At 40.0% G+C, this 25,917-nt stretch overlaps 1 protein-coding gene across 1 annotated transcript; it reads left to right on the top strand.

The window, feature by feature from the left end:
- Positions 1–1,116: 1,116 nt before the first annotated feature.
- Positions 1,117–24,018, top strand: LOC145523319 (tripartite motif-containing protein 43-like). The gene is made up of 6 exons (XM_081533363.1): positions 1,117–1,411; positions 8,589–8,812; positions 20,165–20,382; positions 21,339–21,361; positions 21,785–21,882; positions 23,306–24,018. The coding sequence occupies exons 3-6, from the start codon at positions 20,179–20,181 to the stop codon at positions 23,803–23,805; spliced, it is 825 nt and encodes a 274-aa protein (XP_081389489.1). The 5' UTR covers positions 1,117–1,411; positions 8,589–8,812; positions 20,165–20,178; the 3' UTR covers positions 23,806–24,018.
- The last annotated feature ends 1,899 nt before the right edge of the window (positions 24,019–25,917 follow it).

The raw sequence follows: 25,917 nt of genomic DNA, 5'->3' as shown, positions 1-25,917 counted from the left end.
TTATGACCCATGGACTGTAGCCCCCAGGCTCCTCTGTCTGTGGGATTTTGGTGGCAAGAATATTGAATTAGGTTGCCATTCCCTTCTCCAGGGGATCTTCCTGACCCAGGGATAGTACCTGGGTCTCCCGCATTGTAGGCAGATTCTTTACCACCTGAGCCACCAGGAAAAACCATAGCTTTGACTATATGGACCTCAAAAACACAAACCCAGTCTAATTACGAGAAAACACATCACAGAGGGTCATTTTACAAAAGACCTGGCTGGTATGTTTTAAGATGGTAAAGGTTATGAAAATCAAGAAAAAAAGCTGTCACAAACCAGAAGAGACACGAGAATGGACGCAGCAGACATTCCTGGATGGGATCCTGGAAAAGGAAAAAGAAATTGTAAAAAATAGTTGCAACCTAAATAAACTTTGGAATTAAAAAATTTGGAGATAATAGTTGCTTTGACAAATACAACTTAAGAGACCGATAATTTCAGGGGAAAAAGAATCTGGGTGAAGGAGTATTTGATAAATCTCTTTTGTGTCATTTTTTTTTCAATTTTTTACAATTCTTAAATTATTCCACAGTAAGATGCAAAAATTTCCTAAACTTTTAAAGATCGACATTTCAAGAATGGAATTTCCGTATGACCTGTTAAACTCACACAGTGTAATATTATATAGAAGATGAAAAGTATAAATGTCTGCATGTACTAATATGAAAGATCTTCATCGCATATTTCTCTAATGAAGGAAAATTCTTGAAGAAGTTATATAACATAACTGAGTTTCTGTAAAATATCAGGTTTTTTGTAAAAAAAAAAAAACAACTGTAAAATATCATTGCTTTTTCTGTAAAATATCATTGCTTTCCGTATCATAAGTTCAGTGTGTGTATTGGGTGGAAGCCTGATGTGATGGTATAAGTGTAATGGACGGAACTGCCATCTGAATCTCCACAGCAGGGTCTGTTTTTCCTCTCAGTTCTGCTTGATGCTCCCTCTTCTCTTTTGTGGTATCTGTGGAGGATGTCAGTTCAGAAACAGCCTCTCACGTTGCACTTGCTCAGCGTTTTCTGTTCCCCATTGTGATGGTTTGAGAGTAGAACCGCACTGCGTGATAGACTCAGACCAAACTGCTGAGTGTGAAGATCTCAGCAAGAACTTGTGCCCATTTAGTCCTATCAGATTTGAGATTCAGTCAATTCTTGCTGTGGAAAAAAAAAAAGATGTCTAAAAACTCATGTGGAATTGTCAACAGTGTGTAAAACCTTCCATGCTGTGTGTAAGTCATGAATCTGAGTCATTGTCTATGATATAAAAGCAACACTAAATGCCAAGAAATAAGAAGAGTGGGAATGTATATTTGTGTAAAGAGCAGAGGGAGCATTTGAAGAGAAGAAAACCAAGGCCCATGTAGGGGGTGAGTACTAAGACTCTAAGCAGTTGTAGCTAAGTTGCGTCTAGGATAAGTTCCAGAAGCTGAACTGATTCTGTCAAGTTGGGAGGCCTTTGATGTCCAAGAAAAGGCCTGAGCCAGGGATTGAACCCAGGTCTCCCACATTACAGGCAGATTCTTTACTGTCTGAGCCACCTGTGAAGCCCAGTGGACTAATGTCGGTCCTTAAAAATTAAATACCAGCAATACTAACAATGAGACTCTAATTTGGTAACAGACTGACACAAAAGGAAAAGTCAACATTTTCTCCCAAGTAATGACATAAAGAAAAATATCATTTGCTGGGAAGGATAAAACAGCTCACAAAATTACTCCATCACTGAGGGTTATATCCTACTAATAATTTTTCTTTTCTTTGAAAAATATCATTTTATTAATATTAGCACCAAGGAAAGCAGAAGCACCCAGGAGAGGGTGAATCAAAAGTTCTTCTCTATCATATTTTATTGGTGTATATGAGTGTGTATGTGTATGACTGTGAAGTGTGTGTGTGTGTGTGTGTGTGTGTGTGTGTTGTGGAAGGAAACATGAAAAAATTTAGTGCCCATAATATTTGATTTGACCAACATTCTTATGATACGTCTCAAAAAATGGATGCCTTTTTACATATTTCCTCCAACAGTAGAAAAGTTAAACATGAATGAATGATCCATCTCTCTGGTTACTATAATCCACTTACAGTATCAGTTCAGTTCAGTTTAGTCGCTCAGTCACGTCCAACTCTTTGTGACCCCATGAATTGCAGCATGCCAGGCCTCTCTGTCCATCACCAACTCCCAGAGTCTACCCAAACCCATGTCCATCGAGTTGATGATGCCATCCAACCATCTCAACCTCTGTTGTCCCCTTCTCCTCCTGCCCCCAATCCTACCCAGCGTTAGGGTCTTTTCCAATGAGTCAACTCTTCACATGAGGTGGCCAAAGTATTGGAGTTTCAGCTTCAACATCAGTCCTTCCAATGAACACCCAGGATTGATCTCTTTTAGGATGGATTGATTGGATCTCCTTGCAATCCAAGGGACTCTCAAGAGTCTTCTCCAACACCACAGTTCAAAAACATCAATTCTGCAGCGCTCAGCTTTCTTCACTATCCAACTCTCACATCCATACATGACCACTGGAAAATCCATAGCCTTGACTAGACAGACTTTTGTTGGCAAAGTAATGTCTCTGCTTTTAAATATGCTAGCTAGGTTGGCCATAACCTTCCATCCAAGGAGTAAGCATCTTTTAATCTCATGGCTGCAATCACCATCAGCAGTGATTTTGGAGCCCCAAAAAATAAAGTCAGCCACTGTTTCCACTGTTTCCCCATCTATTTCCCATGAAGTGATGGGACCAGATGCCATGATCTTAGTTTTCTGAATGTTGAGCTTTAAGCCAACTTTTTCACTCTCCTCTTTCACTTTCATCAAGAGGCTCTTTAGTTCTTCTTCACTTTCTGCCATAAGGGTGGTGTCATCTGCATAGCTGAGGTTATTGATATTTCTCCCAGCAATCTTGATTCCAGCTTGTGTTTCTTCCAGCCCAGCATTTCTCATGATGTACTCTGCATAGAAGTTAAATAAGCGGGGTGACAATATACAGCCTTGACGTACTCCTTTTCCTATTTGGAACCAGTCTGTTGTTCCATGTCCAGTTCTAACTGTTGCTTCCTGACCTGCATACAGGTTTCTCAAGAGACAGGTCAGATGGTCTGGTATTCCCATCTCTTTCAGAATTTTCCACAGTTTATTGTGATCCACACAGTCAAAGGCTTTGGCATAGTCAATAAAGCAGAAATAGATGTTTTTCTGGAACTTTCTTGCTTTTTCGATGATCCAGCGGATATTGGCAATTTGATCTCTGGTTCCTCTGCCTTTTCTAAAACCAGCTTGAACATCTGAAAGTTCACGGTTCATATATTGCTGAAGCCTGGCTTGGAGAATTTTGAGCATTACTTTGCTAGCATGTGAGATGAGGGCAATTGTGTAGTAGTTTGAACATTCTTTAGCATTGCCTTTCTTTGGGATTTTAATGAAAACTGACCTTTTCCAGTCCTGTGGCCACTGCTGAGTTTTCCAAATTTGCTGGCATATTGAGTGCAACACTTTCACAGCATCATCTTTGAGGATTTGAAATAGCTCAACTGGAATTCCATCCCCCTCCACTCGCTTAGTTCTTAGTGATGCTTCCGAAGGCCCACTTGACTTCTCATTCCAGGATGTCTTGCTCTAGGTGAGTGATGACACCATCATGGTTATCTGGGTCATTAAGATCTTTTTTGTATAGTTCTGTGTATTCTTGCTACCTCTTCTTAATATCTTCTGCTTCTGTTAGGTCCATACCATTTCTGTCCTTTATTGTGCTCATCTTTGCATGAAATGTTCCCTTGGTATCTCTAATTTTCTTAAAGAGATCTCTAGTCTTTCCCATTCTACTGTTTTCCTCTGTTTCTTTGCATTGATCACTGAGGAAGGCTTTCTTATCTCTGCTAGCTGTTCTTTAGAACTCTGAATTCAGATGGGTATATCTTTCCCTTTCTCCTTTGCCTTTTTCTTCTCTTCTTTTCTCAGCTATTTGTACAGTCTCCTCAGACAACCATTTTTCCTTTTTGCATTTCTTTTTCTTGGGGATGGTCTTGCTCACTGCCTCCTGTACAATATCGCAAATCTCCATCCATAGTTCTTCAGGTGCTCTGTCTATCAGATCTAATCTCTCGAATCTATTTCTAACTTCCACTGTATAATCAGAAGGGATTTGATTTAAGTCATACCTGAATGGTCTAGTGGTTTTCCCTACTTTCTTCAATTTAAGTCTGAATTTGGCAATAAGGAGTTCATGATCTGAGCCACAGTCAGCTTCCAGTCTTGTTTTTGCCGACTGGATAGAGCTTCTCCACCTTTGGCTGCAAAGAATATAATCAATCTGATTTTGGTATTGACCATCTCGTGATGTGCATGTGTAGAGTCTTCTCTTGTGTTGATGGAAGAGGGTGTTTGCTATGACCAATGCATTCTCTTGGTTAGCCTTTGCCCTGCTTCATTCTGTACTCCAAGGCCGAATTTGCCTGTTACTCCAGGTGTTTCTTGACTTCCTACTTTGGCATTCCAGTTCCATATAATGAAAAGGACATCTTTTTTGGATGTTAGTTCTAGAAGGTCCTGTAGGTCTTCATAGAACCGTTCAACTTCAGCTTCTTCAGCGCTACTGGTTGGGGCATAGACTTTGATTACTGTGATATTGAATGGTTTGCCTTGGAAATGAACAGAGATCATTCTGTCCTTTTTGAGATTGTATCCAAGTACTGCATTTTGGACTCTTTTGTTGACAATGATGGCTACACCATTTCTTCTAAGGGATTCTTGCCCATAGTAGTAGATATATGGTCATCTGAGTTAAATTCACCCATTCCAGTCCATTTTAGTTTGCTGATTCCTAGAATGTCGACGTTCTCTCTTGCTATCTCCTATTTGACCACTTCCAATTTGCCTTGATTCATGCACCTAACATTCCAGGTTCCTATGCAATATTGCTCTTTACAGCATCGGACTTTACTTCCATCACCAGTCACATGCACAACTGGGTGTTGTTTTTGCTTTGGGTCTGTCTCTTCATTCTTTCTGCAGTTATTTCTCCACTGATCTCCAATAGGATATTGGCCACCTACTGACCTGGGGAGTTCATCTTTCAGTGTCCTATCTTTTTCATACTGTTCATGGGGTTCTCAAGGCAAGAATACTGATGTGGTTTGCCATTCCCTTCTCCAGTGGATCATATTTTGTCAGAAATCTCCATCATGACCCGTCCATCTTGGGTGGCCCTACAGGGCATGGCTCATAGTTTCACTGAGTTAGACAAGGCTGTGGTCCATGTGATCAGATTGATTCCTTTTCTGTGACTGTGGTTTTCATTCTACCTGCCTTCTGATGGAGAAGGAAAAGAAGCTTATGGAAGCTTCCTGATGGGAAGAGACTGACTGAGGGGGAAACTGGGTCTTGTTCTGATGGGTTCAGCCATGCACAGCAAATCTTTAATCCAATTTTCTGTTGATGGGTGGAGCTGTGTTCCCTCCTTGCTATTTACCTGGGGCCAAACCATGGTGGAGGTAATGGAGATAATGTAGATCTCCTTCAAAAGATCCCATGCATGTACTGCTACACTCAGTGCCCCCAACCCTGCAGTAGGGCACCACCGACCCACGCCTCCACTGGAGACTCATGGATACTCATGGGCAAGTCTGGGTCAGTTTCTTGTGGGATCACTGCTCCTTTCTCCTGGGTCCTGGTGCACAAGGTTCTGTTTGTGCCCTCCAAGAGTCTATTTCCCAGTCCTGTGTAAGTTCGGGCAGCTCTATGGTGGGGTTAATGGCGACCTCCCCCTGAGGGCTTATGTCATACCCAGATCTGCTGCACTCAGAGCCCCTGTCCCTGTGGCAGTCCACTGCTGACCTGTACCTCCACAGGAGACACTAAAACACAGTTCTGTCTCAGTCTCTGTGGGGTCCCTGGGCCCTGGTGTGCACAAGGTCTGGTTGAGTCCTCTGAGCATCTCTGGCAGGAATACTGTCAATATTGGCTCAATATTGTCAAGATGACAGTTCTTCCCAACTTGATATTTAGATTTAATTCAATTCCTATCAAATCCCAGAAAGTTTGCTGTCATGGAAGCCAATGTGTCTAGCTGTTTGCTCCTGGCTGCTTATCTCTGTAGCAACCAGCATAGAGACGTGGACTTCAGTCCACAGTGGAGCTGTGGAGAGTTCATGTGCAGAAGCAGGGTTTACAGATAGAAAGATCTGAAGGAGTTTCCACTCTCTCCTCACCAAGAGCTTCATCCTTCTTCTAAGACTATGGGCCAGTGTTTCTCACGTCACCTGAGGGTCCATCCTCCTGTACCTTGCTGGGTAGGCTTTCACTGTCCTGCCTGCTGAGTCTCTGGTCACTAGAACTCCATCCTCAAGATCCTCTGTTTTCTATGGACACTCTTCTCAAATTTGTCCCAGAGTTTAAAAAAGACAAATGCCTCACAGGTGATGCTGTCCTGGCTAAGAGTCCTGGGGAGCTGGCAGGAGGCCTGCAATCCTTCGGTCCCTGTTCTAACCTGCATTCATCCCACCACACTTCTCATTCAGCAGAAAGTTGGAGAAACCTACTCACAATCCCTCATCCATCCAGTCAGAGAAGAACCATCCAACTCTGAATCAGGATGGTCTGGTGGCAATTATCAGAAGCTTATATGCACACATCTTTTTTAACCAGCAACATCCACCCTACCTATCTTTCTAAGGAATTATCAAAGACAAGGATATATGTACAGAAGGATGTATTATGTAGCATTTTATAATAGGAAAATTATAAATATAAAATCACTCAAAATTTCTGAAATATGAACTATCATTTTAAAAGTGCATTACATATCATTAAACTGTTATGTAAGTGATAATATTTGGTGCTTAGCCCATGTGTTCAAATAATAGATTTCATTAACATTCTAAAACCACTGAGTCTATGTGAAAATAAAAAAAACATGAAGGAACATTCACAAAACTGACGGATGTAAAATGAAAAATAGAAATTCCCTGATATCTGTCAAACTCAGGGATAGTAGTAAGCTTAGAAGCCAAAATTTTACTTTCTTACCTTTTCAATTGCAAAAGTGTAACTATGCAATCAATTTATTGAGTTCTAGAATGTCTATCTAGGACATTTGCTCTGTGGGTGGTCTTCATTACACACTTACAATAGAATAAGTAGATTTAATTTTATATTTGACAGCTTTTCTGGTGTATAGACTCATGATGGCTTCATGACATGCCGACTTGGGAGAGCTAGAGGACAAAGAGGGAACTGAGGGCAGCAGCTACGTTGTAACACAGACACATCTTCTGTGATTATTCATTCAGGCACTAAAGCAATCCAAGGGCTACCATGACGGAGGTTGCAGAAATAAGATCATTATCTTAATTTTAAACTAGAGAGATTACACTAATTTATCTTCCTAGCTGCTGCCTGAGGGACAGGTTATTAATTAAACAGGGTCTTGTAAGACCAATGTCATCCTCTACAGGGAGCTCTGGGCTAGTCTTGTCTTCAAGCTCTTCCTCCAAGGAAATCCAGTGCACCAGTGTTTCCACAAGAGGAAACTTTATACTTGAGTTTGATGACTTCACTTGTGTCTACCATCATTTTGTAAAATACAGAAACATAGAGAAATAAAGTCGCTTTCGTGTCAGCATCTGTAAGAAGAGTTTATGACTAATTTATAGCAAGTTGTATTATTGTCATAATTACCTATATTGCCATACTTCACTTAGGAAAGGAGGTTGCTAAAAAACTTGGTTAAGACTTGGAAATTAAAGACCCTGGGATTACTGTTAACAAGAGTCAGCCCCCAGTAAAGAATGGTTGTTCTTTTGCAATACAAGGTCATTTTTAAAAGTTGGCTCATAAGCTCTAAGAAGCTCCAGCCACTTGAAATGGGTATAAAAGGTACATGTGTATTGAAAAATTTAAAGATGGGATCATGATTCCAACCCCTTTCCAAAACTCTGCATTCCCATTGTTCAGTGGGAAATATGTCAGAAAAGAAAGATGAGGATATGGGCTATCCCTTCAAAATATTTTTTATCCTAATTTTTCCAATGTGGTGACTGTTGTTTCTATTTTGTTCTAAAGTAACCTACTAACGACATTGGCCTAAAGTGATGTCTGAGCTGAGGTCTCTCTCTGCTGACCCTTTCCCCTGAAGTTGGGTGGGAGAGCACCAGGCAGAGAGCCTCCCATCCTGCCATTGCTCAGAAGCACTGGGGGGCTTGATCCAGAGCATGAGGGTGAAGGACAAGAGAAATTTCCATTCTGAAGTTGTGGCCCCAGGAGTTTTTACCTTAAAGTGTTCCTTTAAAATTTAAAAATCAATCAATAAAATCAAACTATTTCTCCTTGATAGAACATATTTAAACAAACCTCACTATATGGTGTTGAAATAATCTGTTCAAATCCTTTGTTCCAAAATAAAAATTATTGAAATTCAGAAAGTCACATATCAAAGTACATTTGAGGTTGGGTCTATGGTACAATCAGTAGCTCTTGATGAGAGGGTGTTTGTGGAGATTGTTTATGAAGATAAGCCAAGGTGTTAGAGCAATCTTATCTTGTTTCAGGAAATCTCATCATCCATATTAACACCATCAGAAGACTGATCAACAAATGGGTGGGATTCGGAGACAATATAAGGAGACTCCAGGAGCGAAAGTCAGTCATTTCTATAACTGAGAGGGAGTGTTTGGAGCTCACTTGGATCTGGAGACCACCACACTTGGAACCCTTGATCTTTGAGCCAACTTCATATTATTGTCCAGGCTAGACTGTTTCTACAACTCCTTAGGCGAGTACACAGTTCACCAAAGAGCAGCTCCTGGGACTCTTCTGAGTGAAAACGAACTAAATTTTCTAATTTTAATTTATCAGTAAGATGAGGATTTTTAAGTGAAACCACCCTGTTTACCAACTTAGTGAAATGATCCTGTTCCGGTTTTGTTAGCTTGTCTTGTCATGCACTGTGGAATGATTAAGGGGATTCATTTTATTTCTGTGATTGTATTTCTTTCTTAGTTGTCCTCATGTATTTTAAGGACCACATGGGCTGCAGCACACCAGGCTTCTCTGTCTCTTCTTTGGATTGCTTGATTCTATATGTAGTACTTACTCATCATTTACCCTAAAAGTGGAGTGTGTCTGTAAATACAGCAGAGATAATATTTTACACTACAGAAGTGGATGGGCTTCCCAGGTGGCTCAGATGGTAAATAATATGCTTGCAATGCAGGAGACCTGGGTTCTAACCCTGGGTTGGAAAAATTCCCTGGAGAAGGAAATGGCAACCTATTCCTGTATTCTTGCCTAGAAAACCCTATGGACAGAGGAGTATGGTGGGCTATAGTCCATGGAGATCATAAAAAGTCAGACACAACTGAGAGACTAACACTTTCACTCTCTCTTTCACAGAAGTAGATGATGCATACAAAGATTTGCAGAAAATATTGTTAAAATTAGGTACCAGTTGTCCCTTCAGAAATATGCATTTTCTGACTGAAATTTTGAAGAAGCTAAAGAATGTTTGAGAGGGCAGAAAAAATGATACTGCTAAACATACAGAAATTTGAGAAAGTTGAGGCACTTCTATACTTAAATAGTACGGACACAAGGACTCAATTTTTTTACAAAGTAAAATTTAAAAAGCACAATTTGTTATTTTGGTAACTATTATTACCATAACATGTAAAATTAATCTGATCACAAAGTGAAAGGGGTGCTTGAAAATAGTGTTAAAGATTGGAAGATACAAACATTCTCTCTCTTTTTTGACTTGCTTGAGTGAGGATAGGAAGAAAAGTTCAACTAATCAGTATATTTATGTAAATCAATTCTGGTTAGAATAGGATCTAATTTGTCAAGATTTGTCTCCTGTTTATCAGCACTGAATGCATTCAGAAAGCGATTTGGAAAAAAAATTGGGGATATGGATTCAGATTGAGATTTTTAAAAATAAATAAAACAACTGCTAAGGAAAAATGCCTGACAATTAGATGAAATAATGAAACTACAAGGTTAGGCAAGTATCTTGCACTAAATCAACGACTGGCATAGAGCATTTTGATTGATTGTTTAGGGCAATCAACACCCACCACACAGATCTATCAGTTAGATCCAATTTCAGAAGCACATGCTATCCAGGGGAAAACAAGACCTCAACAAAACTGAGCTTCTCCATTAGGTAGGGGAGGAAGGGTCAAGAAGTAGATAGTTTTGGTTTGACAGCTTTGAAGACTTCCTACAGCTCTTGAGAGCTGTCTTTTTGTCTCAGTTTTCCATTTGCATCAAAGCAAAATCCAGCCTTTCTGTTCCCAATGCAGTTGCACAATTGAGTCACACACACACACACCTCCCCCCCCCCCGTCCCCAGTCTAATTTTGCTTGCTCCTTTGTGTCTTTGGGAAAGAGGAATAAGCTCCTGATGTTCTTCCCTCAGGAAAATGGACTCAGAAATCCCAGAAGCCTTCCAGAAGGAGCTTCGCTGCCTTGTCTGCCTGAATTTCCCTCTAGACCCTGTCACCGCAGGCTGTGGGCACAGCTTCTGTAGGTCCTGTCTTTGTCTTTTCTGAGAGCAAGCCGAAGTCCCTGCCACTTGTCTGGTATGCAGACAGCGATCAGAACAGACAAACCTCAAAACCAATTTTCTTCTGAAGAATCTGATGTTCACGCTCAGAAAAGCCAATCCTAGGCAATTTCTGAAGTGTGAGGAACACCTGTCTGGGACCCATAAGCAGACAAAGACGGTTTTCTGTGAAGCCGACAAGAGCTAGCTCTGTTTGGTCTTCTCTCAAGGTCAGGAGCATAAGACTCACAGACATTGTCCTGCTGAAGAGGCTACTGAGGAATCCTAGGTGAGTGATGCCTCTGAGACACTTAGAAAGTTAGAGGACAGTACACATAGAAACTAAAATGATCATGCTTAAACCTTCTCTTTACTGAGCGTCACATACAGATCTAGTTAGCAATAATAAAGCTGTGAATAAAATAGAGCAGTATATCTGATTTGGGGAACTTGTATCCAATGGCTAGCTAATGAAGTTAACTGAAATTATTATTTAGATGGCATTTTATTATGCTAAAGGCACTATGGCGCATGTTCAGTGGCTCAGACCTGTCCAATTCTTTTGGGATCCCATGGGCTGTAGACCATAGGGGTAGGCTCCTCTGTCCATGGAATTTTTCCAGGCAAGAATACTGGAGCTGGTTGCCATTTCCTTCTCCAGGGGATATTCCCACCCAGGGATCAAACCTGGGTCTCCTGCATCTCCTGAACTGGTAGGTGGATTCTTTACCACTGAGCCATTTGGGAAGTCAATCAGAGGCACTTGAGAACCTTAATTTTAAGAAAGAATCTTCAGCTTTAATGCCCTAAAGTGCAAAAAGCATATTCCATTGGATACAGGTTTCCTAATCCTGGACAAAGAAGGAAGATCCAGTACATTAGAATTAGCAGGTGTCAAGCATCACTAGCTCAAATTCTGATACAAGAAGTCACATTATCTGAAAATTAATCACACCTAGGCAGATGATTACCTAATGGTGTGTGGTTCTGCAGTATAGAATTTCATACAACCGATCATTAGTAAGGAAAAATGGGGAAACCTGATGACCTGTCATGGTCTTTAGTGTCTCCCTCAAGGACCCGTATCTAACGACACTCAGCACACTGCAAATCTTTGGGCTCTGAAACTTCAATGTATTTGCTCTTTCTTATGCTAAACTTCATAATTCTGTTGCAGGAAAAGGTGGCCAACCAAATGAGATCATTACGGGAAAAGATCCAAAGAGCTGAGAGAAATCTCAAGAAAAATGGTAAAGGGATTAGGCGGGGCTAAGATGGCGGAGGAATAGGACCGGGAGACCACTCTCTCCTCCACAAATTTATCGAAAGAACATCAGAACGCTGACCAAACTTCACAAAACTACTTCTGAAGGCTGGCTGAGGACGTCAGGCTTTCACAAAAACTGCGCATTATCTTCAAAAGAGGGCGGAAATTAGATACTGAAGAGATCTCCAAACAGAAGCCAAATAAACAGAGGGAAGCGCTTTGGAAGGGACAGGCCAACAGATTAAGATCCCTGTAGTTAATACCGACTGCATTAAAAAGGACCTATAGATCTTGAAAAGTATAAGCAGGAATAAGGATCTATCTAAAACTGAGCAGATCCCACACTGCTCACAACAGCTCCAGAGAAAGTCCGGGATATATATTTTTTTTACTATTATTATTATTTTTTTTTTAATTTTTTTTTTTAATTAAAAAAAATTTTTTTTCTCTTCTTTCCTTTTTCTTCAAGTCCTCTATTACACCTTTAACTTTCATCTTCATAACCCACTATTAACTTGCAAAAAAAAAAAAAAACCCTATTTTTGAAGCAAACTACATACATATATCTTATACCTTTTGTGTTTTCTTTTTTTTTAATGTTTTTTTCCTGTTCTACATTTTTTTACTGTTTCTTTTTTTACTGTTTTACTGTTTTTTTTCTTCTTACACTGTTTCCTTTTTTCTTTTTTTTTTTTTTAGATTGTAAGTTTTATAAGAGTCTAACCTCTACTCTAGATTTTTAATCTTTGTTTTACATATTTGATATCAACTTTGTACATTTAAGAACCCAATCTTTAGGACGCATTTTCACTCAGGAGTGTGATCACTGGCCTGATCACTCTCTCCCCCTATTGATGCTCTTTCTTCTCCCCCAGGGAACCTCTATCTCCCACCCTCCTCCTTCTCTTCTCAACCCAATTCTGTGAATCTCTGAGGGTGTTCTGGGTACCAGAGAACACTTCAGGAACAGGATACTGCCCAGATCTCTCTCTCCCCTCTCAATTCCTCCCTTTCTACTCATGCTCACCTCTGTTACCTTCCTCCCCCCTCTCTATGTATCTCTGTGAATCACTCTGAGGGTTCCAAACTGTGGAAAGCACAGAGGGAAGTGCTTACTGGCTAGATTGCTCTCTCCACATTTGAATTCCCCTCTTCCCCTCCTGGTCACCTCAACCCACCCACCCCCACCTCATCTCTCCATGTAACTCAGTGAACCTTTCTGGGTATCCCTCACTGTGGAGAATCTTTTCACCATTAACCTAAAAGTTTTATTATTGAGGCTGTATGGAAGGAGAAGTCTTGAGGCTACTGCAAGAATAAGACTGAAAGCCAGGGGAAACATTAATTAATAAGAGACCATCCAATAGCCTCCATAAATTCACTGAAACCAAGCTCCACCCAAGAGACAATAAGTTCCAGAGCAAGACATACCACGCAAATTCTCCAACAACGCAGGAACATAGACCTGAGCATCAATATACAGGCTGCCCAGAGGCACACCAAATCCATAGACATCTCAAAAATTAATACTGGTCACTCCATTACACTCTAGAGAGCAGAAATCCAGCTCCACCCACCAGAACACCGACACAAGCTCCCCCAACCAGGAAACCTTGACAAGCCACCTGTCCAACCCCAACCGCAGTGAGGAACCTCCACAACAAAGAGGAACTTCATACTACCAGAATACAGAAGGGCCACGCCTGACACAGTAATCTAAACAAGATGAAAAGGCAGAGAAATACTCAGCAAGTAAAGGAAAATGAGAAATGCCCACAAAGCCAAACAAAAGAGGAGGAGATAGGGAATCTATCTGAAAAGGAATTTAGAATAAGGATAATAAAAATGATCCAAAATCTTGAAAGCAAAATGGAGTTACAGATAAATAGCCTGGAGACAAAGATTGAGAAGATGCAAGAAATGTTTATCAAGGACTTAGAAGAAATAAAAAGGAATCAATATAGAATGAATAATGAAATAAAGGAGATAAAAGACACTCTGGAGGGAACCAACAGTAGAATAACGGAGGCAGAAGATAGGATAAGTGAGGTAGAAGATAGAATGATGGAAATAAATGAAGCAGAGAGGAAAAAAGAAAAAAGAATCAAAAGAAATGAGGAAAACCTCCGGGACCTCTGGGACAATATGAAACGCCCCAACATTCGAATCATAGGAGTCCCAGAAGAAGAAGATAAAAGGAAAGGCCATGAAAAAATACTCGAGGAGATAATAGTTGAGAATTTCCCTAAATTGAGGAAAGAAATAGTCACAGAAGTCCAAGAAACCCAGAGAGTTCCAAACAGGATAAACCCAAGGCGAAACACCCCAAGACACATATTAATCAAATTAACAAAGATCAAACACAAAGAACAAATATTAAAAGCAGCAAGGGAAAAACAACAAATAACACACAAGGGGATCCCCATAAGGATAACAGCTGATCTTTCAATAGAAACCCTTCAGGCTAGAAGGGAATGGCAGGACATACTTAAAGTAATGAAAGAGAATAATCTACAACCCAGATTACTGTACCCAGCAAGGATCTCATTCAGATATGAAGGAGAATTCAAAAGCTTTACAGACAAGCAAGAGCTGAGGGAATTCAGCACCACCAAACCAGCTCTCCAGCAAATGCTAAAGGATCTTCTCTAAACAGGAAACACAGAAAGGATGTTTCAACACGAACTCAAAACAACAAAGTAAATGGCAACGGGATCATACTTATCAATAATTACCTTAAATGTAAATGGGTTGAATGCCCCAACCAAAAGACAAAGGGTTGCTGAATGGATACAAAAACAAGACCCCTATATATGCTGTCTACAAGAGACCCACCTCAAAACTAGAGACACACACAGGCTGAAAGTGAAAGGATGGAAAAACATATTCCATGCAAACGGAGACCAAAAGAAAGCAGGAGTCGCAATACTCATTTCAGATAAAATAGACTTTAAAATAAAGGATGTGAAAAGGGACGAAGAAGGACACTACATAAAGATCAAAGGATCAATTCAAGAAGAAGACGTAACAATCATAAATATATATGCACCCAACAGAGGAGCACCACAATATATAAGGCAAATACTAACAAGTATGAAAGGGGAAATTAACAATAACACAATAATAGTGGGAGACTTTAATACTCCACTCACGCATATGGATAGATCAACTAAACAGAAAATTAACAAGGAAACACAAACTTTAAATGATACAATAGACAAATTAGATTTAATTGATATTTACAGGAGTTTCCACCCCAAAACAATCAATTTTACCTTTTTCTCAAGTGCACATGGAACTTTCTCCAGGATAGATCACATCCTGGGCCATAAATCTAGCCTTGGTAAATTCAAAAAAATTGAAATCATCCCAGCCATCTTCTCTGACCAAAATGCAGTAAGATTAGACCTCAATTACAGGAAAAAAACTATTAAAAGTTCCAACATATGGAGGCTAAACAACACGCTTCTGAATAACCAACAAATCACAGAAGAAATCAAAAAAGAAATCAAATTATGCATAGAAACGAATGAAAATGAAAACACAACAACCCAAAACCTATGGGACACTGTAAAAGCAATACTAAGGGGAAGGTTCATAGCAATACAGGCGTACCTCAAGAAACAAGAAAAAAATCAAATAAATCAACTAACTCTACACCTAAAGCAACTAGAGAAGGAAGAAATGAAAAACCCCAGGGTCAGTAGAAGGAAAGAAATCTTAAAAATTAGGGCAGAAATAAATGCAAAAGAAACAAAAGAGACCATAGCAAAAATCAACAAAACTAAAAGCTGGTTTTTCGAGAAGATAAACAAAATTGATAAGCCATTAGCCAGACTCATCAAGAAACAAAGGGAGAAGAATCAGATCAACAAAATTAGAAATGAAAATGGAGAGATCACAACAGACTCCACAGAAATACAAAGGATCATAAGAGACTACTACCAACAGCTATATGCCAATAAAATGGACAACTTGGAAGAAATGGACAAATTCTTAGAAAAGTATAACTTTCCAAAACTGAACCAGGAAGAAATAGAAGATCTTAACAGACCCATCACAAGCACGGAAATCGAAACTGTAATCAGAAATCTTCCAGCAAACAAAAGCCCAGGACCAGACGGCTTCACAGCGGAATTCTACCAAAAATTTAGAGAAGAGCTAACACCTATCCTACTCAAACTCTTCCAGAAAATTGCAGAAGATGGTAAACTTCCAAACTCATTCTATGAGGCCACCATCACCCTAATTCCAAAACCAGACAAAGATGTCACAAAAAAGGAAAACTACAGGCCAATATCACTGATGAACATAGATGCAAAAATCCTTAATAAAATTCTAGCAAACAGAATCCAACATCATATTAAAAAGATCATACATCATGACCAAGTGGGCTTTATCCCAGGAATGCAAGGTTTTTTTAACATCCGCAAATCAATCAATGTAATACACCACATTAACAAATTGAAAGAAAAAAACCATATGGTTATCTCAATAGATGCAGAAAAAGCCTTTGACAAAATTCAGCATCCATTTATGATTAAAACCCTCCAGAAAGCAGGAATAGAAGGAACATATCTCAACAAAATAAAAGCTATATATGACAAACCCACAGCAAACATTATCCTCAATGGTGAAAAATTGAAAGCATTTCCCCTAAAGTCAGGAACAAGGCAAGGATGCCCACTTTCACCACTACTATTCAACATAGTTTTGGAAGTTTTGGCCACAGAAATCAGAGCTGAAAAAGAAATAAAAGGAATACAGATAGGAAAAGAAGAAGTAAAACTCTCACTGTTTGCAGATGACATGATCCTCTACATAGAAAACCCTAAAGACTCTACTAGAAAATTACTAGAGTTGATCAATGAATATAGTAAAGTTGCAGGATATAAAATTAACACACAGAAATCCCTTGCATTCCTATACTCCAATAATGAGAAAACAGAAAGAGAAATTAAGGAAACAATACCATTCACCATTGCATCAAAAAGAATAAAATACTTAGGAATATATCTACCTAAAGAAACAAAAGACTTATATATAGAAAACTATAAAACACTGATGAAAGAAATCAAAGAGGACACAAGCAGATGGAGAAATATACCGTGTTCATGGATTGGAAGAATTAATATAGTGAAAATGAGTATTCTACCCAAAGCAATCTACAGATTCAATGCAATCCCTATCAAGCTACCAATGGTATTTTTCACAGAACTAGAACAAATCATCTCACAATTTGTATGGAAATATAAGAAACCTCGAATAGCCAAAGCAATCTTGAGGAAGAAGAATGGAACTGGAGGAATCAACCTGCCTGACTTCAGGCTCTACTACAAAGCCACAGTCATCAAGACAGTATGGTATTGGCACAAAGATAGAAATATAGATCAATGGAACAAAATAGAAAGCCCAGAGATAAACCCACGCACATATGGACACCTTATCTTCGACAAAGGAGGCAGGAATATACAATGGAGAAAAGACAATCTCTTTAACAAGTGGTGCTGGGAAAACTGGTCAACCACTTGTAAAAGAATGAAACTAGAACACTTCCTAACACCGTACACAAAAATCAACTCAAAATGGATTAAAGATCTAAACGTAAGACCAGAAACAATAAAACTCCTAGAGGAAAACATAGGCAAAACACTCTCCGACATAAATCACAGCAGGATCCTCCATGACCCACCTCCCAGAATATTGGAAATAAAAGCAAAAATAAACAAATGGGACCTAATTAAAATTAAAAGCTTTTGCACAACAAAGGAAACTATAAACAAGGTGAAAAGACAGCCTTCAGAATGGGAGAAAATAATAGCAAATGAAGCAACAGACAAACAATTAATCTCAAAAATATACAAGCAACTTCTGCAGCTGAATTCCCGAAAAATAAACGACCCAATCAGAAAATGGGCCAAAGAACTAAACAGACATTTCTCCAAAGAAGACATACAGATGGCTAACAAACACATGAAAAGATGCTCAACATCACTCATTATTAGAGAAATGCAAATCAAAACCACAATGAGGTATCATTTCACACCAGTCAGAATGGCTGCTATCCAAAAGTCTACAAGCAATAAATGCTGGAGAGGGTGTGGAGAAAAGGGAACCCTCTTACACTGTTGGTGGGAATGCAAACTAGTACAGCCACTATGGAGAACAGTGTGGAGATTCCTTAAAAAACTGGGAATAGAACTGCCATATGACCCAGCAATCCCACTGCTGGGCATATACACCGAGGAAACCAGAATTGAAAGAGACGCGTGTACCCCAATGTTCATCGCAGCACTGTTTACAATAGCCAGGACATGGAAGCAACCTAGATGTCCATCAGCAGACGAATGGATAAGGAAGCTGTGGTACATATACACAATGGAATATTACTCAGCCATTAGAAAAAATACATTTGAATCGGTTCTACTGAGATGGATGAAACTGGAGCCCATTATACAGAGTGAAGTAAGCCAGAAAGAAAAACAACAATACAGTATACTAATGCATATATATGGAATTTGAAAGATGGTAACGATAACCCTACATGCGAGACAGAATAAGAGACACAGATGCATGGAACAATTTTATGGACTCTGAGGGAGAAGGTGAGGGTGGGACGTTCTGGGAGAATGGCATTGAGACATGTGTATTGTCATATGTGAAACAGAACACCATTCCATGTTCGATGCATGTGACAAGGGCTCAGGGCCGGGGCAATGGGATGATCCAGAAGGATGGGATGGGGAGGGAGGTGGGTGGGGGGTCCGGGAAGGGGAACACATGTAAACCCATGGCTGATTCATGTCAATGTATGGCAAAAACTATTACAATATTGTAAAGTAATTAGCCCCCAACTAAAATAAATAAATTTATAAAAAAAAAAAAATGGTAAAGGGATTGACCATTGGATGGTAAGTAGGAGAATGTATTTTTCATTGAAACAGGTTGAGGCAGTCATGCTAGAAACTTACCCACTAACAATGTGAGCTGAAATCACCATTTACCATGAAATTAGAGAATGGATTGAACACCATCGGAAAAAAATATTCCGTCCCCCGTTTCAACCAACAATTCCATGTCTCTTGCGCTCTTTAGAATCCAGTGGATCAGTAACTGTGTCAAAATATCCATTAGAAGAATGTGCTACAAATGCTAAGGTGGAGACATGTGGAATGATGTGGAAGGTTCCAAATACAAAACTCAAGATCTTGGGGAAAATTTCATAAGTTTAAGACCAATTCCAGTCCTGAAGTTCAAGTAGATGTTTAAACATCCATGGGTTATTTCAGGCACAGATTTCTGTCAGTCACACATTCCAGAAGTGTGTTAGTCACTCAGTCATGTCCGACTCTTTGCAACCCCATGGACTGTGGCCCACCAGGCTCCTCTGTCCATGGAATTCTTCAGGCAAGAGTACTGGAGTGGCTCGCCATTGCCTTCTCCAATACATTCCAGAAAGTAAAAGGCTTTTCATTGGGAACCACAAGGTACTTCAATCTGATTAGAACAAAAGCCCAGATGATACAAATCAAACCTGAACAGCAATTTTAATAGTGTGCCCATCAAGGTGAAAAGTGATAGCTCACTGGCTAGAGAGTGATGTTGATTCAAGGATAAGAAACTGTGAGATGTTAAAACCTCATGAAGGAAAGAACAAGGAGAAAGACAGATGAGTGAGAGAGTCCATCAATAGTGGGAGGGAATATGCCACAGATGAAGATGAATGACCTTCCAAACAATATGGGAAGGAGCCTGTGAACTTACAAGGGAGTGAAAACCCATTCATATAGAAAAGAACACTAGAATTAAAAGGCTTATGTGGCTGGACATCTGTTTGAGGGCAGGCAATGAGATTCTTAGGAAGATGTTTCCTGAGAATATCCACACTGAGAATAAAATGTAACATGGCTGCTAAGAGAAACAGTCAGGCTCTGGAGTTCAGGAGGCATTAGATGAAATGCAAATTTACTTATTAGCATTGAAATGAGGATATTGCATATGATATAGGAATCACTCATAAATTTTAATTGTTTACATGGGCTCTTTCAGATTTCACAGGAGGTAAAGGAAAGAAATGATTCATGAAAAGATTTTTTCTAGAATTTCAAGAATTCATAAGTTAGATGAAGGTGGTTTAAGGAAAGGGTGGGTTTGGCTTTTGATCTAGTTAAAAACAATGTAAAATAAGTGAAGGAAAGAGGAATGAACTTGGTTTTCTAGAAGAGGAAGTTCATGAATTTAGTATGGATATAGCTTCATGGGAGAAAGCATGAATCAGAGCAAACTAAATGCTGTTGAAATCCATCTCCCAACAGTTTTATGTATATCAATGTGGAGACATGATTTGGAGGCATGGCCATTTCTTCCAAAGGAAGAAGATTATTATGTAGACAGTATCATAAATGAAGGCCAGAGCATATGTAAGCAACTCAGAAGAAGACAAGAGGAAATGATTGGAAAGAAGAGAAAGCTCAGAGTAATACACAAGGAGCTCATGAAAATGTACTCTAAACCAGACATGGAGCTGCTTCAGGTAAGAATTGAGGACATACTTGAAAATATGTTACCTGAGGTTCACACCTTTGACTCCCACGACATGGTACATTCATCTGCAACTAGGGTGGGAGTTTCTCCTAGTTGGAAATATTATAAAGTATATAAAGAATAAGTATATTTGCAACTCATGTGCATCATTATTGAGCAAGTTTTACAGTATTCTTTTCTAGACATTCCCCAGGGAATATTTCATTCTCAAAATCTTTTGTTGCTTGCTTCTATTAAAACCAGAAAGGAACATCTTATATGCTCTCATTCAAACCTTTGATCTTGAAAGGCACAAAGGGAGAAATTTGGGGAAAGTGCATATGTATTTTTCCAACTTCTGTTGGGATATCCCAGGTTTCATTAGCCTTTGGTTTGGAGCATATTACCCTTCAGGGAAAAGTACTACCAAAGATCAGTTTGCAGAGAGCTGAGGGTTGCATAGTCACCAATCTTGTCCTTTCTCTTTCATCCTGTTTTGTTAACTCATCAAGAAATGCTATTCTGTCCATATGCAATATGTTGTGCAGATTTTTTTTTAAACAAAGAAAAGGAAAACAGATTTCTCAGACTGTTTCTGGTGGTAATGATTAGAATTCTACTGAAGTTTTGCCAACCCAAGTCTTGGTTGCCTATGTATACTAAGTTGCTTCAGTCGTGTCCGACTCTGTGCGACCCCATGGACGGCAGCTCACCAGGCTCCGCCGTCCCTAGGATTCTCCAGGCAAGAATACTGGAGTGGGTTGCCATTTCCTTCTCCAGTGCATGAAAGGGAAAAGTGAAAGTGAAGTCGCTCAGCGACTCTTAGCGACCCCATGGACTGTAGCCTACCAGGCTCCTTCATCCATGGGATTTTCCAGGCAAGAGTACTGGAGTAGGGTGCCATTGCCTTCTCCTGCCTATGTATAAAGAAGTCTAAATTGTCTTTTTTATTTTTCTTCTTGACAGGAATTGGAAGACAAAGTGAAATGGTAAGTTTTCAGATGCTGATGAGGGCACCTGAGGGCTGGGAAAGAGATACAGCAGCATTTAACAAAGTGATGACATAACTTACCTAGATAATGCTAGATTGCTTGAGTGCATGTGTCTGCACCAAATTTCTAAAAGGCTGGTTATTTCTAATTTATATTCCACAATCAGACACATAGAAGTGCAAAGACTAGTGTTTCAGACATTAGGTAAAGAAGCAAGTAATGCTGAGAAATGGGGTAGAACCAGGACAAGAAGAATGGCGAGAATATTAATAAATTTCCAAAAAGGGCACAATTCTATTCCATGAGGGTGGAGAAGGGATTTCGATGAAGAATGTTGCGCTGAAGGACGCTGACTTATCGTAAAGGCGGTGTGTAAAAGCCCTGGGCAGCAGAAGGATGAACCGCATCTCCCTCTTACAGGCGTGAGTCCGCACAGCTGCACATGCCGCAGCCTCTGCTCCCAGAACTCCCTGCGCACCCCACGGCCGGGCTGATGGACAGGCTCAGCCGCTTCCAGGGTGAGTGTCGCCCACCAGTGTGTCTGCCCTTCAGTGTCCTTCTGTGATGGTGTCCATGGAAATTCTTCCCCTATTCGTCTCTCACCTTGTGCAGGAGAACAGCCTGCAAATAGGCAGGTACAGACATATGTGGTCACAGGTCACAGAAATCCTCTAGAGAATACATGCAGGCCGGTGCAGGGACTCATGTGTTTCAGGCCTCATTAATCATCTTTAAATTTCATGAAACAATGTATTAATGAAAAAAAAATCACATGCTCCCAAAATGGCTTCTTGATCCTTAGAAAATGTCAGTTGTTCAGCGAATCCTAGAAAATTGGTTATTAATATAGGATATTCCAATTTCAGAGCTTAAGTGCAGGTAGAGTTTTTAAAACATTTTTTTTCGAATATATTCTTTTCTTTTTCTATCCATGTTATTTTTAAAATATTTATTTATTTATTTTTGACTGCACTGGGTCTTCGTTGGTTTCTCTAGTTGTGGTGAGTGGAGACAATCTTCGTTGAATTCCTCAGCCTTCTACTTGCACTGGCTTCTCTTGTTGCACAGCACAGGCTCTAGGCTGTTGGGCTTCAGTAGTTGCAACATGTAGGCTGAGTAGTTGCAGGTCCCAGGCTCTAGAGCACAGGCTCAATAGTTGTGGTGGATGGGCTCAGGAGCTCTGTGGCATGTGGAATCTCCCCAGGTTAGGAAAGTCTGGTAAATTGGCAGATAGTTTTTTATCCACTGTGTTCTGAGGGAAGTCTTAAACATATTTTTGCTTGAAAGTTTCTTAGTGATTGAATGTATAGTGTGTTTTTCTATTAAGCCTGAAAAATCAAATGCAGGAAATAAGAGGAAGCAAATGGTTGGTTGATGAGGCTACAATGAGCTTCATGATAAACCTCACCCTGGGGGGTGACTTAGCAGGAAGTAGCAGACTAAGCCTCAGGTTTGAACCACAGATCAAAGTCAGAAAATTCTTACAAAGAAACCACTTTGAAGAAGCCGTCCTTAGGCTTCACATCTTCAGTGTCCATTTGCTAACTTAACTGAGATGATAGAAAGATCATCAGTTCTCTATTCTATGATGCTTTTTTCCCTGCACAGTGTTGGTGGAGGTAAGATATACTGGCATGTCTTAGAGGTGATCAATGAGTAGGTGCTCAGGTTTTTAGATGTCATGGAAAACACCCATCCAGAAGTAACTGTGACCTCCCTCTAATTTATAATCTCTGAACTTGTGGGAAGCTTTTTCCATTTTAATTAGTTGTTTCCTTAGCAGATATGCTGGCAATATTTATATGCAATATTTTCTAATCAGAGATGACCTTCCAATCTTAAAATATATTTCCGGTGAGACTCCAGATAGATTATCTTCTCTGGTAGAGAATTTGATTTTACCATTGATTTTGACTGGTATATTCTCTCATCTCTCCACAGTCAACTTTTCATTCAATAATGAAGTAAGCAGTCAGCACATCAGGCTGTTCGATGAGGCAAGAAGTTTGAAGTATGAACATGACAGACGCCATGCGTCTTTGGATGGTGTAACATCGAAGTATTTTGCTGCATGGGGAGCCCAGAGCCTCACCTCCGGCAGACAGTACTGGGAGATGCTCATGGACAGCTCTTGGGACTGGGCTGTAGGCGTCTGTAAGGATTCCTGGATAAGGAAGGACGATGGCATACTGGACGAGTCCAACAGGGACAAACTTCTCCTTGTGTGTGTGAAGCAGGATGACCATTACCAACTCTGGACCACTGCCCCCACCACGCCTCTGTACATAGGGAGACCTCTGGGCAGGGTTAGGGTGTTCCTTGATTGTGACAGTGGGAGTACTAGTTTTGTGGATGTTGCCAAGCCCACCCTCCTTTGGAGGTATGATGATGGCATGTGCACTTTCCCTGTCAGGCCCTTCATTTGCACTAGACACTGCTGAGGACACTAAGTCATGGCCCAGACTGGATGCTCAGGGCTCCTTCTCTGAGAGAGCCCTTCTCCAGTGCTGTAAATCAAGAATACTTTATTGACTTTAGGCTCTTTCTACTGTAATGGACCCTCCTTTATTGTTATTCATTGTGAAGATAGTGTCAAAGGCAAACTTCACTTGTTGCCTTCCATCTTCCTGACATAAATTCTTGTCTTGAAATCATGTGTCCAGAATATATATTGTGATCATTCACTTATTTTGTGAGCTTACTAGATTCACCACAATATGAACATGTACTTCCCACTTCCTGAGCCCCAATACAGGGACCCGGAACTTGCACAGCATAGACAGACCTGGTCACTCACCAGACCTAGGTTAGCCGGCAACCTTCTCCTTCTTATAATCTACATATATTCACCCTTAGGGTGAAAACTGATTTGCAGGGAAGTCTCCACTGCTCTGAAGACTGGGATAAGCATTTCCTTTAGAGAACTCAGAATTCACACATCCTTTTTTATTACAATAGTATAAGGGAAAAGACAGAATGACAGAAACCATCTCCTAAAGGAAGGACCCTATGGCTTCCCTTTGGCATATCTGAAATGCCACTATCACCATTACTATAATTTGAGGCCATCATTAAACAAAATAAGGGTTACTTGGCTATACCCAATGGGATTTTTAGGACAATGGATAAGCTAACCCAAAAAGCTAAGTCAATGAGTGTGAGATAAGCAAGACAAAAGGAGGATACCTGTTCTTGGAGGGATGGAGCTGGATGGTATGGTATTTCATCACACTACCCAGAATGGCTCACAGTTAAACACATCTGAATTATTTATTTCTGGGATTTTCCATTTAATATTTCCTGAACAAGGTTTTGACACTCAGGTAACTGAAATCAGGGAAAGCAAAACTGCAAGTGAGTGGATTGGTTTTCTGTTGTTGTTTAGTCCCTAAGTCATGTCTGACTCTTTGCGACCCCAAGGACTGCCGTGTGCCAGGCTTCCCTGTCTTTCACTATCAGTTTGGTCAAATTCATGTCCATTGAGTCAGTGATGTCATCAAACCATCTCGCCCACTGTCACTCCCTTTTCCTTCTGCCCTCAACCTTTCTCAACATCAGGGTCTTTTCCAATGAGTCGGCTCTTCCCAAAGTATTAGAGCTTCAACTTTAGCATCAGTCCTTCCAATGAATATTTAGGGTTGGTATCCTTTAGGATTGACTGGTTTGACCTCCTTGCTGTCCAAGAGATTCTCAAGAGTATTCTCCAGCACCACAGTTCAAAAGCATCAGTTCTTCGACATTCAGCCTTCTTTATGGTCCAAATCTCACATCTGTACATGACTAGTGGAAAAGCCATAGCTTTGATTATGTGGACCATTGTTAGCAAAGTGATAACATGTGGTCTAGGTTTGTCATAGCTTTTCTTTGAAAAGGCTAGCATCTTTTAATTTCATGGCTGCAGTCACCACCTTAAAAATAGCTGAGAAAAGAAAAGCAAACGGCAATAGAGAAAGGGAAAGATATATCCAACTGTATGCAGATTCCCAGAGAATAGCAATGAGAGATAAGACTTCTTAAGTGAACAATGAATCAAAGGAAAGCAACAGAATGGCAAAGACTAGAGATCTCCTCGAGAAAATTAAAGATATTAAGGGAACATTTCATGCCAAGATAGGCACAATAAAGGATGGAAACCACAAAGTCTTAATAGAAGCAGAAAAGATTAAGAAGTGGCAAGAACACACAGAAGAACTGTCCTGAAATGTCTTAATAAACCAGATAACCACTATGGTGTGGTGACTCACCTATAGCCAGATATTCTGGAGTGTAAAGTCAAGTGGGCCTTAGGAAGCATTACTATGAACAAAGCTAGTGGAGGTGATGGAATTCCAGATGAGTTATTTCAAATCCTAAATGATGATACTGTAAAAGTACTGCATTCAATATGCCAGCAGAATTGGAAAACACAGCAGTGGCCACAGGACTGAAAGGTCAGGTTTCACTCCAACCACAAAGCAAGGCAATGGCAAAGAATGTTCAAACTACTATATAATTGCACTCATTTCACATGCTAGCATGAAAATTTGGGGTATATATATATCCTAATATCTGGG

This window comes from Giraffa tippelskirchi, chromosome 10 (assembly GCF_054371585.1).
Source record: "Giraffa tippelskirchi isolate mGirTip1 chromosome 10, T2T-mGirTip1v1.2.pri, whole genome shotgun sequence".
NCBI classification, from domain to species: domain Eukaryota; kingdom Metazoa; phylum Chordata; class Mammalia; order Artiodactyla; family Giraffidae; genus Giraffa; species Giraffa tippelskirchi.
The sequence above is the reverse complement of the archived record's forward strand: the minus strand, read 5'-3'. Positions and strand labels throughout refer to the sequence as shown.